Genomic DNA, 18,674 nt, shown 5'->3' on the forward strand with positions numbered 1-18,674 from the left:
ATTCCCCTCGTTTCGGACTCACAGCCTGTAAGTTAACTCCTGTTAGCATTGCATTGTGAGCGAATCTTTCAAACATGGTAAGGAGCGTCACATTTCCTGCTGACGTCAGAGGTATTCATGCCAATCGCAACGTACAGATTAGCTGGCCAATCAGGGACACAGAGGTTTTCAAATTGATGAGTTTTGTACAAAATCAGTGCTTTTCAGGAAGAGAGTGAAATCTTGGGCTACGAAAATGTGGAAAATTATGTGTTTTACGCAAACACATTGTATGATAACAAATAAAAAAAATAACGTTGTTTTTAGCAATGAAATAGGTGCTCTTTAAAGTTGGCAATGAATTTGAAATGAAAAACTGTAATTTATTTTGGAATATTGTGATATTTTTAATCTGTTAGCGCAAATCTTCTCCTCGAAATGATCTCGCTTCACTTCCGGTCATATGGTATGGGAAAAGATCGCTGAGATTAACAAATAGCAACGTGACCTAACTTCAAACAAATTCAAGTCCTGCCTTACTTTTTTTGTTTCAAAAGCCATTTCACTCGGAAATATGTCACCACTGGGAAAATAAGACAATCGCTATCCAACATTTGCATCGTTCCAAGAGTGTTTGCTTATTGTTTTGGTTAATTTGAAAATGCATTTGCGCCATCAACGAGTATCTGCAATACATCAAAAATGTTACCATGTTTACATTCATCCCACAGATTTTTTATTCAATGGCTGTTTCTCAATATGCGTTCTCCAGCGATCTTGCGTCCTTATGTTCTCGCTCTACGTCATTATTAACCGTCGAAGTTCAATTCTCAAGAACGCAAGTACAGAGGACGCATGAAAATACCCGGATGTGTTCTTGATATCGAGGATGCATCGAGTGCAGACTTGCGCGCTGAAATCGCTTTACGCCCCAGAAGTCATTGCGCCAAAACAATGGCGGAGGTCAGGTGACCAACAGGAAGATCGCACATATCTCAATTCTCACAAGTGTGTTCTGTGTTCTCGCGACCTTCTGAGTTTGTTTTTTCAAGGTCGCCTGGCAAGACCGATCTCCACTAGAACGCAATTCCTTTTTTTGCGTTCTTCAACTTTCAGAAACAGCCAATGTGAACCTGTTCAGTTTTGCTTCTGATGTTACTCAAATGACTTTTTACAAATCGTATTATTTATTTTGTTGTTTTCTGCTGTTTGTTTGTATGTGTGTGTGTGTGTGTGTGTGTGTGTGTGTGTGTGTGTGTGTGTACACCGCATCTTTTCTACTATCAGAGCTGCCTGTACAAAGTGTAGTAGTGGATGGAAGAGCAGAGTCGTGTGGTAAGAGTTAAAGAGTCGCTAACAGTACTCGGGGTTTTGCTGTGGTGTGTGTGTGACTCAACCTCACGGATGGGTCATACCTTACGGGATTAAAATGAATCAAATTTATACTTATTTATGATCTTTGCATGATTAAAATGGCGTGCAGTGTTGTGTACACATCCTAACTTTTCTGTTACAGTATCTCACATGATGTCTTTCTCTTTGATCTGGTCTGTAAGAGACTTCATGCTTCCTTTCTTCATTGCATAACATCTTACATTTCAGACATATGGCTTTTAAATAATGAACAGAAATGCCTTGAACTAGGGTCGTAATGAAATCATGGGTTCAGTGGTTGATACCAAAACCAGCAGTGTGTTCCTGTAGCTCAATCGGTAAAGCGTCGCCTGTGGATGCAGTCCTCAGTACCAATTTAATAAACACCAATTTCTGGATAAATGTACATAAATTTGTTTTTGGGTGGTAACATTTGTACACGTGCAATATTATCAAAGTTTACCAACTGGTGACCCTCCACTAACCTCTTTCTCTTTGTCCACTGGGAGTTGGTTTTAGTTAGCAGTTTGCACATTGTCAGCAAATAGCTTGATTCTACTTTTAATTTACCTTTGTTTAAGACATTTAGCTATCTTTGCTTACACTGTAAAAAAGTCGAATCAACATGTATTTTGTTACCTAAACATTTCAACCTTTAACATTTTAAAGTTATGTCAACAACTTATCACAGGTCAAAACTTAAAATAGTAGGTTGTATTGACTTGCAAAGCAAAGATGTCTTAACTTCAGTGTTTTAACTACAATGTAGTTATTTGAAAAGTGCTAACCTATCAGCCATTTAATTAGTCTAAAAATATTGTGTGGTTTTTAAAGACAAATAAGTGTTTTTGTGAGTAATAGTGCATCCTTACCCATTGCTATGTGGGTGATTCTCACGAAAACTTGGTTTTAAAAATGTCAAGCATGAAAATTTAAAAATTGCATAAATTTACTTTTTTTCATTGAAAAACAAAGTCTGGAGTAAATGGGAACATTAATTTAAAAACTTTTACTTATCATTTAACACTTTTTGTAACATAATTTAAAAAATTAGTCCTAAAAAATCTCATTACCGCAACAGTCAGAAAACATCAACACTGACATATTTTCAAAATGACATGACAAACCTGAAAGAACATAATTTGGAGATTCTGCACATGCATTTAAAATCAAAGTGTTATGCTTCTATTAATTAAATTAACATTTAATAAGCATCTGTTGCGGTAATGATAATCAAAATGTCGTGTAAGCATTCTGACAAGACAATATTTCAAATTAACTGTAAAAAAATGATCTTACCTGGTAGCCATCTTGAAGTAACTGGTCCATGTGCTTGGTCACTCCAAATCAAACTTTATTAAAATTCTGTATGTGTGCTTAAACTGTTCTCAAAAAGTGTTGCGGAGGATGAGAACATCAGGCATGGACACATCATTTTCCTAATTTTTCTTCATTATTATTATACATGAATATTCAGTAAATATTTTTTCTGTCATCTAAAGTAGTCTAGCAAAACATCCATTTATTTTCTTAATATTAATTTGATTAAATTACAACATAACGCATGTTTAAACACAGCCGGACACATTGCGGTAATGAGAATTTCAGCAGAAAATGAGATAAAATTTCCAATTATAAATTCTTATGTTGAAATCACACATTGTGCAAGGTAGAACACAGTATTGTGTTAATTCTGATGCTTTTTAATTTTACTATATTACACATTTTAAAGCTACACTCATTAGCGCCGTGGTGTTTCAATGGTTTTGTGAGAATCACCCATGTAGCCATAACATTTAAATAGCTTATGAGCTACCATGAAGATGGTTAAACAAAATCAGGTTTACAGAATTTCTTTCGAGTTGATAAAACCAAACCAATACGATCAGGTTTTGTTCGTACCAAGATGCGTCTTATAATTCTTTTGTCCTTAAACTTATGATAAATCTGGGAGCACGTGCACATAAAAGTGTGACATCTGCAACAAATAACATGGACAAAGCTAGATCTGTGTTTCTTAATAATCATGTGCAAATATTAAGTATAAAAACGTGTTGCAGTCACAGAATTATACAGGCCTAAGAGAGAACTTTTGGTGATAGTTTGCTGATAGATGAAGATGATTGTGTTAATATGCAAGTTAACACAGTAATGTTATATGATGTAGTGCTCTTCTAATGGGGCGTACAAACCAAAGGCGAATTCATCGATTTGCGCGAGTAGATTACATACAAAGTGAATGCAAAGACGCGAACTCGCGTGGGGGCGATGTGAATGACACACGTTGGGTTGCGCGATTGCAGTGAAAATGCGCTATTCGCCTCAAACGCATCTTTGCGCAAATGTAAAATATTCAACTGATATGGTATGAAGTTAAATCCTGCGAGTAATCTGAAGAGCGCGATGCTTCACGTTTGATGTGTTTGCAGCATAACAATTCCCTTATAAAAATGAATTATGTAACATACAGTTAACAGTTTTTGGTTTTATTTGTAACAACCACAGAAATACCATGGTCTTAAGGGTCATTCACATTATTACGATAATTATAACTACAAAAAATTTGTTTTTTTAATTTAGTTTAAAAATCATTTTATATTAAAGAGAATAGCGGAGTTCACAGCACAACTATAACGATAAATATGCAATGAACGTTACCGCATTTTTCCCACACCTGATTAACAATAAACCGTTGACAGCCAATCAAATCTATTTGAACTTTAAGTGCACGCCCACTTGAAATGGCAGGGGAGAAGCTCATTGCTAAGGTCCATAACATAAAATTATCTCGGGTATCCAGCGCTGATGCAGTTGCTGTGAAATTGACTACGTAATGCTTTTTTTCTACTACATTGACTACGCCAAAATGTAAGATTAGATTACACAAACTATTAGATTTACTGTTTAGAGTTACGCAGACGCAGCGTGTTGAGGCTATCTGCTGGTTACCCGCTGTGTAAATGCAACAAGAACACCATATTTACATATTCAGTGACATGAAAACAATTGCAAAAAAGTTTTTACTACAAGAAATAGTTAATGCCATTAAAGGCAAGTGATTTGCGCGAGTGCCGCGCACATGAGCGAATTAGCATAAATGTATCATTATCATCCGGTGATGTGGACGCTAATGTAGTTTTCGTTATAGTTAACGTTATCGTTATAATGTCAACAGCCCTAACTATATTTTAACAATGGTGTTTTTACAGTAAACTTGTTTACTACACGTTTACTATAAAGTAGTGTACGTAGTGTACTTGTTCTTTGTCATAGCAAATTTTTTTATTGTTTTTTTATAGAAAGGGTTTGACTTCAAATTACTTAATCGAAATAAATGTAATTTACTTACTTTTCTTTTTGGCTAATCTCACTATGCGTTCTTCAATTACTTATTATATAGAGAGAGATTTTCATCATCCAATCAGGTCCTGATTGGTGAAGTCAACACCCGCCCTACATTTTATTTTGTGAAGCTGATAAACTGGAGCCTACAGTTTTATGTTCACTTTGATACTAACAAAAATCTCTCTTCGTAACAAACATACTTACACTTGGAAGTGAGTTCCTAGATCAGTGGTTCTCAAACTGGGGTCCAGGGCCCCCAGGGGGGCCGCGAGATGGTGCCAGGGGGGCCCCAGTTTTATAAAATACATGAATTTATCATGAATTCTGTGAAATTAAACCTGAAAAAACAAGGCAGCACTACTTTGTATAATTTAATGTTTTGTTTAATTAAAATGTGAAGTTTTAGAACTGTTTTTTGTCATAAATTTTCTTTGGGGGGGCCGTGAAGGAATCCACCGTACACAAAAGGGGCTGCACGCTGAAAAAGTTTGAGAACCACTGTCCTAGATAACCTAGATAGCAGTAAACATCACTTTTGCACCCACAATTATTTTATCAAAACCAACCATTATGGTGATCAGTGTTTGCTTCAGTTGGTCTCTTGGTTACAAAAAGCCTTTTATTTTCAGTTTTCTTACACAGACTTCCTATGAGGTCATAAACATGCTTTTGAGCAGAAAAAGAAACTCATTTCAGAACTCATGGCGTGACTCATGGCATGCCCAAGGCCTTTTAGGAAATCAGTTTTTGTGGGTTCACATACACATCCACTTTGTGTGACTAGAAATAACACACTATATATATCCAGCCTCCTGAGTGGTGCTTACGGAGTCCTTATCCTTTCTCCTGCGCACTCCTTCCATTCCTTCATCCCTAACTCTCTCTCTCTCTCTCTGTCCCACAGGGCTTGTGCAGCGTTGTGTTATCATCCAGAAAGATGAGAATGGCTTTGGGCTGACAGTCAGCGGAGATAACCCTGTGTTTGTTCAGCTTGTGAAAGAGGGTATGAAATACACAGGCACAATTTCTATTGTTGGCATGCACTTGCATACATCATTCTTGTGATTGACAATTGACTTACTAAACTATTATTAAGCGGTTACGTAATACCGCAGTGCAGTATTATTAACATAACATAATGTGCGAGTACTTTACTGTATTGTGATACAGCAGTGATGTCAGATGGTTTTGCCATGGTACTTATACTATGATACTGAATGATTACCATATTAGGATTATTCATATTACTAAAAGAATTGGTATTCATAGTACTATAGAAAAAACTATGATGTTGTACATCTAGGCACCATAAACAACTATTAAGTTTATACTTTTATTTTTCGTCCCGATATTTTGTTTTTCTCATGTAGATGGAGCTGCCATGCGCGCTGGGGTTCAGACTGGTGACCGGATCATAAAGGTAATGAACATCACAGATGGGGCTGTCACAAAGATTAAATAATCATCTTATCGCAATTGTTTGACCTCATCGCGATGATTTCAGATCACCGCAATGATTGCACATATCTCTAAAAACACAAGGGGGAGCTGCAGCGCCTGTATAAACACGACAGTATCAGATGGCGTTCCTTAATTGACCGCGATACATTGCAAAGCCATTCAATACATTGGAAAAACTTTGATAAGCAGCATGAACTGGCAGGTAAAACATACATTTCCAAAACAGCAATTCCAAATTTAGGGAAGTGAAGGATGCTATTCTCAAGGATCTGTAAGGAATTGATTTTTTTGCAGCCACTACAGACATGTGGTCCAGTACTAATATGACCATAGTAGGATTGGCTACCATTTAAGGCCTGTTCTGGTGTAGTCAGTTTATTTTGATTGCGTTTTTATTGTCAGTTAATATATTTCTTATTAAGAATTTTCAGTTTTTGAAAGATATATTCATTAAATAATTACTTTTAAATGTGTGTTGTATTTATTTTTACTCCCAGGTAAACCTTGCAAAATATTTAATTTAAATAATTACAACAATATGTGAAAATTATTTAATGAACAAAAAAAGTATGAATATTAAACGTCAAAGGAACAAAACATGCAATTAATCGTCACAATTTATTAGGAAATTAACCGTCAGCAAAATGTCATAATCGTGACAGCCCTTATCACAGATTCCACCATAACAAAGCTCAGATGTTTAAATGTGTGAAATAAAGCTGTGCAGCCTGTCTGACCAACCTTATGAAATATTAAAAGGGTTTGTATCTTTAAGCCCTTGGGCAACAATACACAGACATCTCCAGACAGACTCACCTGATGTCAACATGATGTCTCTGGTCTTTAATCTGCCACTTGCTGGATGAATAGAGGAATATTGCTGTATATATCGCTTTATTAAAATGTTTTTATAATATAAAATCAAATACATGTTAAGCAGTTTCATTTAATTTATCATAAGCAAGCTAAATGAAAAAATGTTTTGGCAAGGTTTTTGCTATTCTTCATCATCTTCATCAGTACTATGTAAAATGTGCACACTATATACAACTTTTCTATTTACATCTTAGTTTGCTTCCATTGCAACATGTGATTGACACACAGATGAAAGTTGTTTTTGCGCGCTCTGAATATTCTCTTAACCTTTATGGGAAGACTTTTTTAAGATGTCAAATCTTTGGTCTCCCCGGAGTACGTACTTGAAGATTTAGCTCAAAATACCACACAGATAATTTATTATAAAATGTTAAAATTGCCACTTTGTAGGTGTGAGCTTAAAGGTGTGTCCTTTTAAATGCAAATGAGCTGATATCTGCACTAAATGGCAGCACCGTATTTGGATAGTGCAGATTAAGGGGCGGTATTATCCCCTTCTGACATCACAAGGGAGCTTTAAAGTTTTTAAAGATCATTATACATTTTTAGTAGGGATGTTTCGATCGATCGGCTGCAGATCGGTATCGGACGATAATGGCATTAAAGGTGCAGTGTGTAATTTTTAGAAGGATCTTGACAGAAATGCAAAATAGTATACAAAACTATATTATCAGGGGTGTATAAAGACCTTTCATAATGCACCATTATGTTTTTATTACCTTAGAAAGAGACGTTTTTATCTACATACACCGAGGGTCCCCTTACATAGAAGTCGCCATTTTGTGCCGCTACGTTTCTACAGAAGCCCTTAACGGACAAAGTTGTCTCCGACGATGACATGTTTGTCCGGTGGCGGCTAATGTAACTTCTCTATGCGTTTCAAAAGCGAGGGGTGAGCAGTGGACTAAGCCGTTGGTTGCAATGCGCAACCTCACCACTAGATACCACAAAAATGTACACACTGCACCTTTAAATTACTTGATCAGTATTCGCTAAATTTGCAGATCTCATGAACGATCCTTCTGTTTACTTTTGTCATCATAGGCTCTTGAATGCGGCTGCAATTGGAGAAAATTTTTACGTACTGCTAGCAATTTTATAACCCGTTGCTCGTGCGACGTGCAGATTTGGATTTCTCTCTTTGCCTTTACAGAGATATGTGCATACGGAGCATCCCTCATTTTTAGTATATTATAGCATATTTACACAAATATTAACATGTACATACATGCAGCACAATGTTGGATATTTTCTATGAATTTTAATCCTATGTTAAACATGGTTTGTTTTTCATATACAGGTCAACGGGACATTAGTAACACATTCAAATCATGTAGAAGTTGTAAAGCTTATAAAATGTAAGTAGCGTATCCTTTACTTTCATTATTTGATTATGTATTAGACCTGTCGGTGTATTCGATGTACAAACATCCTATAAGCATGTCTGGTGTTTGTTTACAGCGGGTTCCTATGTGGCTCTGACGGTGTTGGGGAGACCGCCAGGGCTGCCTCAGATCTCCCTGTCGGACGGTGAAGGGGAAGAGGGGTCTCTCTCCTCGCTCAACTCCCCTCATTCCCCAGGACCCACTGGCCCAGATCGTTCCTCTTCATCCCCCAGCCCATCAGAGCGCAAAGCCGTCCCGTCTGTATGGGTAAGAGATTAATCGCAGATCACCAGTAAACAAGCCTGGCATGACTCAAATCACTCACTTGTTGGGCCCTTAACAAAGGTTTACCTTCTAAACACAAGCACCTAATGTGTGCCTGAATTTGTACTTCATATCCAGTACGGACGAGCATGAGTAATCGATTGACCAAGTATTAGAATGTGGCATTGACGATTGATCACGAAAACGATGACCGTGTGGGTGTATTTATTTTTTGTTGTTATGGCGGCATTTGGATATCTGCTTAACATTACAAGCGCCTGTGGTTGTAAAGACAGGGTGCGTGTTTGACGTCGACGTAAGCTGACATCAGTACCATGCATGATTCAAAATGCGCACTTGCATTTTGTGCAGATAGATGCATGTTGTATAATACATTTATGTTGTATATAAGGCTTAATTATATGTAGAGTGCGTCATATAGAAATCGCTTTAGTTTGTGTTTATTAACCCTTTAGTTTCACTTCATCACGCAGCTATTCCTGTTATGCTGCGTTCACCCCAGCCGCGGTAGAGGCATCAAGCGTGAGTGATTTAAATGTTAAGTCAATGTGAAGACGCGTTTATGCGCGTCTGGAGGTCTCGCGGCACGAATGAGGCGTTTACCAAGGCACGGTAGACGCGATTCCACCGCATTTGCGCGTCTAGTTCGCGCGAATGACGCAAATTGAGCTTTGCCGCGGGAAACGCGCGAGTTGAAAAACGTGCTGCGTTAACCAATCAGGAGCTTGCTATAGTAGTGACGTGATTACAGGAAGCGAGCGGAAGCCCATCCCATGTCGCAAATTTCCACTTAAATTTCTCGATGACCAGAATTTCACGCGCGGTTTTCACGTCCGAATGAAGCGAGTAAACTTAAAATTTTCAAGCGGCAAACTAGACGCGAATTTGCTGCCTTAAACGCGGTTGGTGTGAACCCACAGTTCGAACATTTAATTCATCAAAAATCTAATGTGTTTTAATTTTTCTGTCATAGTTTCTTCAAAATTAAGTTAAATATATAAAAATTAAATAAATTAATTAAATATTTTATTTTTATCATTGTGTACGCCCCTCCCTTTGATTGCCCCGCCCCAGTTAATCGAGTACTCGTTTTTCAGACCTATGAATTAATCGAACTGAAAAAATTACATACATGTAGGGATGTAACGATTAATCATGTGTCCCATTAAAAATGCCTGTCTGAAACCGAATCTGAATCGCAAGGCTGCGATTATGTGTTTCATGCACAGATTGTGCGTTTACTATGCCGTTTGGTCAATAGGAAGTCCTTATCAATCTAAAATTATTATGAGTCAGAGTCGTTTATAACGTGCATTTAAAAAAGGAACACTCGCTAAACAAAATCATTCAAAATATTCTTTATTATCATGAAAATACCTGAAACAATTTGAAGAACAGTGATATAAATATTCCTGTAGACATTTCCTGAAATAGCTTTCGTAATACTACTTCTTCTGTGGCACAAAGGAATTTATGGCATGAGAGCGCCCCCTGGCTTTGGGATGTGCTGGGATTTTACCGTAATTTATTAAAATTCATTTATTCATTGGGAAAACGCGCATTTGCACGGTTAATCGTTACACCCCTACATACATGCACATCCCTAATATCCAGCCTTTGCCAGCTTTTTACTGCCATAAATAATTCTGTGTTTTACTTTATGGCATGAGGACAGTAACTGTTTGGTTAGAGGATGAACATCTGTATTAAGGAACGAGATCTTTAGACCTTGTGTGATGTAAAGGAGTATTCTGAAACCTCAGAAAATAATGTCATTTTTTTTTAAAGCATAAAACTTATACAGTATATTTATTACCATGACTCATGGGAAAGTATTGTTTGAATAATTTGCAGAAGTGACACTATTAATATCGACTGACACATTTGTGGTCAAGACTGCACTGAGCTCATACATATAAAAGTGCACATGTATGAACCACGTGACACTTTGGCAGAATCTCACATCCTCTATAGCAGAAGAAGTAAGTGAATAATCCGAACGATTTTTTAATCAGAATCTGTGTGCTGTGTGAATTAAAGGCAATGACGGAGGATTACAGCAGGAACCCTACAGCTAAACTACTGAAGGAAATCCAGGAAAACAAGAAGCACATCCCACAGCTCCCGGAGCATCTCAACAAAACCGCTGGACAGGTACACCGACACACTGCTGCTTTTTTAATTTATTCAGTATAGCTATAAACTATATCTAAGAACTATTCGTTTATCTATATCTATTAATTATTTTAGGATATTAACTATTCAGGAAATCTATAACGAATGTAAATATTGACGATATTTGGGTTTAGGACATATACTGTATGTCCAATATGGCTCAATGATTTTTATGACATCATTCTGCACTTCAAGTTCAAGTTCTCATCAGTTTCCAAAGATAAATCAAACGCTATTGGCTATTTCAAAAAAGGGAGGAGCCATTCTGTTGTGTCACAAATAGTATTCTGGGTAATCTATTCATATGTTACAGTCAAAAGCAGAAATGAACAAAACAATGCATGTCTTAATAGAGTTTCTGTGTTCATTTTGTAGGATGGCTCCTTATCTCCAAGACCAGGTGAAGGAGTGCTAGAGGATGGAGGGGGAGATTTGGAACGACCCCCTTCCTGGCACGGCGATCCTGGAACGGAGTCATCCTGGACCAACAGCACAACAACCCCTGTCAGTACACCACCTTTACCCTCTATATTTTCTATGATCTGTGTTTTCTTTATTGTGTTCAAGCGTTCCTATATTATCCATGCAGGTCACTCCTAGTCCATTCCCAGAGAGCCCATGCCAAAGAGAAACCCCCGGCCACAGCCCAAAGACCACACCTCGCGACAGCCTCAACTCCTGCCCTTCACCAGATGCTGAAGACACGACTGACTTAGTGAGTGACCTCTTCACCTTGTTGCTTTATTTCTAGTTTTTAATTTTAATGCATGAATTGTTAAACTCACGTTTAGGACTCTCAGTCAAATGTGGGAAGCCCCTGCTTGCGTCTGCCCCCTCAGATCATCGGTGCTGAGGATGATGACTTTGACACAGAGCATGAACAGGTAGGGGTGAACTGTGTCTCTCTCATGCTGTTACAAACACCAAAACTGGTGTCAAATTGGTGCCTTGAAACATAACAGAGTTGATTTAAAATTCATTTTGCCATCTTTTGATTTGCGCTAATCATTAAATGAGTACAAGGTGCTCATTAGACAACGTTTTTACAGGTATTCACTTTTAAATAATAAATTGTTTGCTACATAACAATGGTAACAGGGTTGACTTTTTAAGATGGTCACCTATTGAATTGAACAGAACATAATAAAACTGATTAGAGGAGACATTTACTTGCCCTTGAAATTGATTACTTGTGATGTTTACCTTTAATGACCTCTACAACAGTTGCTCTTTGCATTGCATAACCTGTTGCATAACAGCGCTGCTTCTCTATGCTCAGATATCTACTTTGAGTATTCCTTTTAACCATAAATTATGAAATGGGCATCATCACCATTGAGAATTATTACACTGTTGTAAAATCTAGGCCTGCATAGTTTATTTTCATAATCGATTAATCGGGCGATTATTTTCGAATAATCAACTAATCGGATAAATTTCATTTATTATAGCACTTAATAAGGCAGTAAATTATGGTATTCACGTGTAGAAGTGTACTTTTAAACGTGCAAAAGCCACACACTACTAGAGTTTTGCTAATATAATCTTTTTGATATCTTAAAGGAAAACACCACCGTTTTTCAATGTTTTACTATTTTCTTACATTAACTTAGATTAATTAATACATACCTTTCTTTTGTCAATGCTTGCACTTTTAATCTTTGTACAGCACTTCTTAAATGTGTTAGCATTTAGTCTAGCCCCATTTTTCCTATGGTTCCAAACCAAAAGTTTTATTTTGTGCCACCATACTTACTCATGTAACTACTCATGTAACAGTCTTTAAATAGGGAAAACATGGAAGTGTTTGGTGGCTTCTAAATTCATCCCTGTTTGGATCCTAAGGAATGAATGGGGCTAGGCTAAATGCTAACACATTTATGAGGCGCTGTACAAAGATTAAAAGTGCAAGCATTGAAAAAGATAGGTATGTATTAATTCGTTGAGGAAAGAACATAGTAGAATATTGAGTAAATAAAATTAAGCCTTAAAAAAAGAGTTTGTGCAGCTTTTAATTAGTAAAATATTTTTAAATGTCAAAATATAAATAAACTAAACGTATTGAGTATTCAGAGAAGTGCTGTTGAATAAATTTAGCCACAGATTAATAAACTCATTTTATTCTCTTAACTTCAGACCTTGAATAAGAATTAACATTCGTGAAGCGCCTGATAAACATGCAACTTGCATTGTATAAAGAAAAAGTTCCCGACTTTGAGCACACAGCTTGCGCTGTATGAAGCGGATGCGTGTATGACACATGTATGTCCGACAGTGGTGCGGAAGCATGTGACGACCAACTAATTGGTACTGAAATTCATTGACAACTAATTTCATAATCGATTAATCTGACAATTATTGTTCGATTAATCGACTAATCGGATAAAAACCATAAAAAAATTACTCAATAAGATTTTTCACATATAGCTAAATAAAGGCACTAAATTAGGGTGTTTACTTGTAGAAGTGTACTTTTAAAAGTGCAAAAGCCACACACTACTAGAGTTTTACTAATATAATCTTTTTGATTTTGATACTTTAAGCCTTAAATAAAAAAGTTTGTGCAGCTTTTAAATAGTAAAAAATTTTTACATGTCAAAATATAAATAAACATATAAACTTATTGAGTCTACAGGGATGAGCAGGTGAATAAATTTAGCCACAGATTAATAAACTCATTTTAATCTTCAAATTCAGACATTGAAAGAAAATCAAAATTATTTGTGAAGCTCCTGATAAAAATACTCGCATTGTATGATGAAAAAGTTCCTGACTCTGAACACGCAACTTGCGCTGTATTGCGCTGTATGTCCGACCATGGTGCGTGATAATGTGACGACCAACTAATCAATAATGAAATTCATTGAAAACTAATTTCATAATCGATTATTATCTTTCTAGATGAATGGCCAGTGCAGCTGTTTTCAGAGCATAGAGCTGCTGAAGTCTCGGCCTGCTCACCTGGCAGCTTTTATTCATCATGTGGTCTCTCAGTTTGACCCTGCACCGCTGGTGAGACCGATCACCCATAAATAACCTAAAAAAATGTTTAATAATACCTCTTACATCCAGTTCTGATTTCATCTTCTCACATTGCTGTTGTGCTACCTCTACGCTGAACTTTACAAGCAGAGCAGCTCCAAAGAGACACGGCGTATCCTCATGGAGACCTTCATTATAGAAAAAAATGCTGTGAGGAACCTTACTAACTTCTCAGCTTCTTCAACCTGTTGGATTTTGGTGCGGTGTCTAAGAGCTCCATGTTTTTTTTATGTGTTTAACAGAGTTTAAAAGTGACAGTACCTGAATCCATCATAGCTGACCTGGGTAAGCTTAGACTTCTAAATAGAACTTCTCCCCAAATTACTTTTTATTGGTTGATGAGTCAGTATTGGTTTTTACTTTGTATAATCTAATATCTATTCTTTGTTGATCCTGTTAACAAATCATTGTCCAAACCTGTCCCTACTTATAAGCCCAATCCTATCCTAAAGGGTTTACGAAATGTGTTCTTTTATACACATTTGTTTATATTAACTTTAGCTCCTTTCACATAGGTTTCTGAAATGCATTGATAATATGTCCTGGGATTTATCCCTGGATTGTCTGATTTTGGTTCATTGCCGATTTTCTGGAATCTGTGCGTGCATTCACACACATCCTGTAAAGATCCCATAAAGACTCATGACATCAGGGTGTGCTGTGTACTTTTAATGTAATTGTGTACTTGGTGAAATGTTTTTCGCAGTGTCTTAAGTTCGCAAATGATCTGCATTTTCTTTGTCAAAAAACCATGCTTGTGCCTTTTTTTTTTCAAATTTAGCTCATCTAATGTCGTTCTGTTAAGCTGGTGAACGATTTCAGCTTAAGCACGGATGGGTGATTCTCACGAAAACTTCTTAAAAAAAATTGCTTAAATTTACTTTTTTTCCCACCAGACATAGAAAAACAAAGTCTGGAGTTAATGGGAACATTAATTTAAAAACTTTTACTTATCATTTAACACTTTTTGTAACATAATTTAAAAAATTAGTCATTACCGCAACAGTCAGAAAACATCATCACTGACATATTTTCAAAATGACAAACCTGAAAGAACATAATTTGGAGATTCTGCACATGCATTTAAAATCAAAGTATTATGCTTCTATTAATTAAATTAACATTTAATAAGCATCTGTTGCGGTAATGATAATCAAAATGTCGTAAATCAAACTTTATTAAAATTCTGTACGTGTACTTAAACTGTTCTCAAAAAGTGTTGCTGAGGATGAGAACATCAGGCATGGACACATCATTTTCCTAATTTTTCTTCATTATTATTATAGATGAATATTCAGTAAATATTTTTTCTGTCATCTAAAGTAGTCTAGCAAAACATCCATTTATTTTTTTTCTTAATATTTTTGTGTGTTAATTTGATTAAATTACAACATAACGCATGTTCAAACACAGCCGGACACATTGCCGTAATGAGAATTTCAGCAGAAAATGAGATAAAATTTACAATTATAAATTCTTATGTTGAAATCACACATTGTGCAAGGTAGAACACAGTATTGTGTTAATTCTGATGCTTTTTAATGTTACTATATTACACATTTTAAAGCTAAAATCATTAGTGCCGTGGTGTTTCAATGGTTTCGTGAGAATCACCCGGATAGTCTTATATCCATTTTTTAACCCCCGGTCAAATCATTGAACAATAACCATGTCACTGCAATGATAGCATCCACACTACAGCACACGTCGGCATTGTACCTCCCATCCCGAGATCAATCCCAGGATCAAATATGCCCAGTTTGGGTAACATGATGTTGGTATATTTACTTATGCATGCGTGTGTGTGACTGCAGAGCGGACCGCACACTCAAATAACACAGAGCGGAAAAGGCCGGAGCCCATCTCGGAGGACGTCTATAGAGAGTACGTCCAGCGGCTGCAGGACACGCTTCTCCCTGACATTCAGAAACATCTTGAAGATTTCAGGTGAGAAACTCACTACAGAAAACAAACAGTAGTGTAGACTTTTATTCTCCAAAATGTTCTTCTATGTGTGCTATTGTGTTTTTCAGGCACAAGCGAAGTATGGGTCTGACACTGGCTGAAGCGGATCTGACCCGACTGGACACTGAGAGAATGAGAGACCGGGTGGCTCTGGAAAAAGAGCGATCCTGTGCAGAACACATCATCTCTATGATAGAGCAAGTACTGTAAGTGTACATGAATATCCAACCAAGTGCCAACCGAGAAGGAGCAGTCGTAGTCTAGTGGTTAGAGACAATCGCACTGGGGCATGGTTTGATTTGGAAAACGCTTCCCTGCCAATGACGAGTTTTTACGGCAATCCATATTTCCGTTATTATCCACCAGTTGGCGCTCTTACCCAATTTATAAAACAGTGAAGAATCCACTGAACCAAAAACAGTACAAACTCTGTGTATGTTTTGATCATCGCTCTGAATCTGATCTCTAACAAAAGTCCTTTACAAAAATGCAATTATCTTGAAGAAACCTACCCATATTTGAAAGGTGATAAAAGAGAACAAATAAAGATAGGATGATTTTTTTTTTTTAAGCAGAGGGTTTGTTCTTTAATTTGATATATTGTATGTTTAAAAAAGGAAAATAATGTCATTAATGACTCACCCTCATGTCGTTCCAAACCCGTAAGACCTCATTTTCGGAACACAATTTAAGATGTTTTCGATTTAGTCCGAGAGCTTCTGACCCACCATTGAAAATCTACATACGGTATACTGTCCATGTCCAGAAAGGTAATAAAAACATCATAAAAGTAGTCCATATGACATCAGTGGGTCAGTTAGAATGCGTATAAATACATTTTGGTCCAAAAATTTTGACTTCAGCATTGCCTTCTCTTCCGCGTCTGTTGTGAGGCACATGCACGAGACTAAAGTCACGTGACTGCAGTGACGCGGCTGACGTGTTATAAGGTGCGCCTCAGCTGTTTTTTTTTGTGCGTCCGGGCTTCGTTTACAGGGGAGACGCACGCTGTAAGTTTGAAAAAAAAACTTTGCAAACATGTCTGAGGATAACACGTCATCCGCGTCACTGCAGTCACGTGACTCCAGTCCCGCGCATGCGCTTCACAACAGACGTGGAAGAGAAGACAATGCTGAATAAAGTCGTAATTTTTGGACCAAAATGTATTTTCGATGCTTCAACACATTCTAACTGACCCACTGATGTCACATGGACTGCTTTGATGATGTTTTTGTTACCTTTCTGTACATGGACAGTATACCGTATGTAGATTTTCAATGGAGGGTCAGAAGCTCTCGGACTAAATATAAAACATCTTAAACTGTGTTCTGAAGATGAACGGAGGTCTTACGAGTTTGAAACGACATGAGCGTGAGTCATTAATGACATTATTTTCATTTTTGTGTGAACTATCCCTTTAAGCTTGTAATAAAAAAAAATTTTTTTTAAAGAGGAAACATTTACTTGTTCTTGCAGAGGTCGCTTCCTGAAAGACGAATGATGTCATTTTGACAGAAATCTTTATAGAAAGGTTATTTAGGTAGAAATGACCATTTGTTTGACATCAAATCTGTTAATTATTTATCAGTTATACACACATTAATGAATGACACAAAAGCCACAGAGTTGTAGAATGATGCAAGCATAGACAAACACTGACTCATATTGTAACACAATTTGATTGCTAAATATTGTTTGGATGTCAAAGTGAAAGTACCATGTGACTTGTGTTTTATTTCAGGTTGACGCCACAAGCCACAGAGGAAGATAAGTGGTAAGGGGAATTCTCTGCTTTTGTCCTTACATGACTACAGATTAACCCCTGAAATGCTGGACAGTCCCTAAATCTAATGATCACACCAAATCCAGACCATTGGATTGTTTTATTATGCTTTTAAAACCTTGCAATGGTTTACTATTGTCTTTGAAGTGCATTTTTTCCCATCATAGTACCACCAGTTGTTTGTAACTTATTGTGAAGTAGTTGTCATACATTTTTATATCTTCATAAGAATGACTAGGTATAATAATAAGAATGTAAACCGTTACAAATCACAACAACAGTCGTCCGTTGCAGTTTTAGCTGCGTCTTTAAGAGTATTGTGTAGTGACTGCAGCATATGGGCCGCAGCAGCAGGGACCGGGACTGTATGTGTCCGTCCAGATGGCTCACGAGAGAGCAGATCCTCGTGCAGTCTCTGTCAGAAGCTCGGGAGGGTTATTTTTACTCTGGCACTGAATGCAGTTACACATGGCTCGAGTCATCTGTTTGGCTTGTAAGCGTTTGTGAGAACAGCTTTGTAAAGTCTTCAGCTGGGGTAATAGCTGTCACTACAATATTCTGCGCACTGTTAAGTATTGTTGCCTGTAAGAAGCGCTTGCGCCCCCTGCTGGACATGACAGATCTGGTCAAATACACAATCTTTGGTCACTTATTGCAAAGGTGTCCAAACTCTGTCCTGGAGGAGCGGTGTCTTGCAAAGTTTAGCTGAAACTTTCCTCAAATCACCTTTCTGAACGTTTTTAGTTTGTCTAGTAAGTCCTTGATTAGCGGGATCAGGCGCAGGAGCAGGATTGGACACCCCTTATTGTTTTGTATCCATGCACAAACATTCAATAAAAGAAAATGTACTAGCCTCTTTCTGGGTAAATGTTTCTCTTTCTTTCTTTTGCAGTAGCACTATTCAGTTTGTCATACTGTCGTATATGAAGCAGTTGGGCGTAAAAGTGAAGCACAAGCCCAAGCTAATGAATCTTTTCCCTAAGATAAAGGTAAGGATTTTCAGC

The 18,674-nt window shown here is 37.1% G+C and overlaps 1 protein-coding gene across 4 annotated transcripts in view; it reads left to right on the forward strand.

The window, feature by feature from the left end:
• arhgef12b (Rho guanine nucleotide exchange factor (GEF) 12b) overlaps positions 1-18,674 on the forward strand; it is a 107,335-nt gene that overhangs the window by 57,425 nt on the left and 31,236 nt on the right. For 2 of the 4 annotated variants that reach the window (XM_073860732.1, XM_073860734.1), the window contains 16 exons: positions 1,267-1,314; positions 5,603-5,701; positions 6,069-6,118; positions 8,336-8,393; positions 8,497-8,687; positions 10,746-10,859; positions 11,256-11,384; positions 11,470-11,595; positions 11,672-11,764; positions 13,782-13,888; positions 13,976-14,072; positions 14,165-14,207; positions 15,737-15,869; positions 15,956-16,093; positions 17,629-17,661; positions 18,563-18,659. In XM_073860732.1, coding sequence (XP_073716833.1) covers positions 1,267-1,314; positions 5,603-5,701; positions 6,069-6,118; positions 8,336-8,393; positions 8,497-8,687; positions 10,746-10,859; positions 11,256-11,384; positions 11,470-11,595; positions 11,672-11,764; positions 13,782-13,888; positions 13,976-14,072; positions 14,165-14,207; positions 15,737-15,869; positions 15,956-16,093; positions 17,629-17,661; positions 18,563-18,659 — 1,556 coding nt within the window. The remainder of the gene's footprint in view (positions 1-1,266; positions 1,315-5,602; positions 5,702-6,068; positions 6,119-8,335; positions 8,394-8,496; positions 8,688-10,745; positions 10,860-11,255; positions 11,385-11,469; positions 11,596-11,671; positions 11,765-13,781; positions 13,889-13,975; positions 14,073-14,164; positions 14,208-15,736; positions 15,870-15,955; positions 16,094-17,628; positions 17,662-18,562; positions 18,660-18,674) is intronic. The other 2 variants (XM_073860735.1, XM_073860736.1) reach the window with 1 other exon arrangement.

Source organism: Misgurnus anguillicaudatus, chromosome 22, assembly GCF_027580225.2.
Source record: "Misgurnus anguillicaudatus chromosome 22, ASM2758022v2, whole genome shotgun sequence".
NCBI classification, from domain to species: Eukaryota; Metazoa; Chordata; class Actinopteri; order Cypriniformes; family Cobitidae; genus Misgurnus; species Misgurnus anguillicaudatus.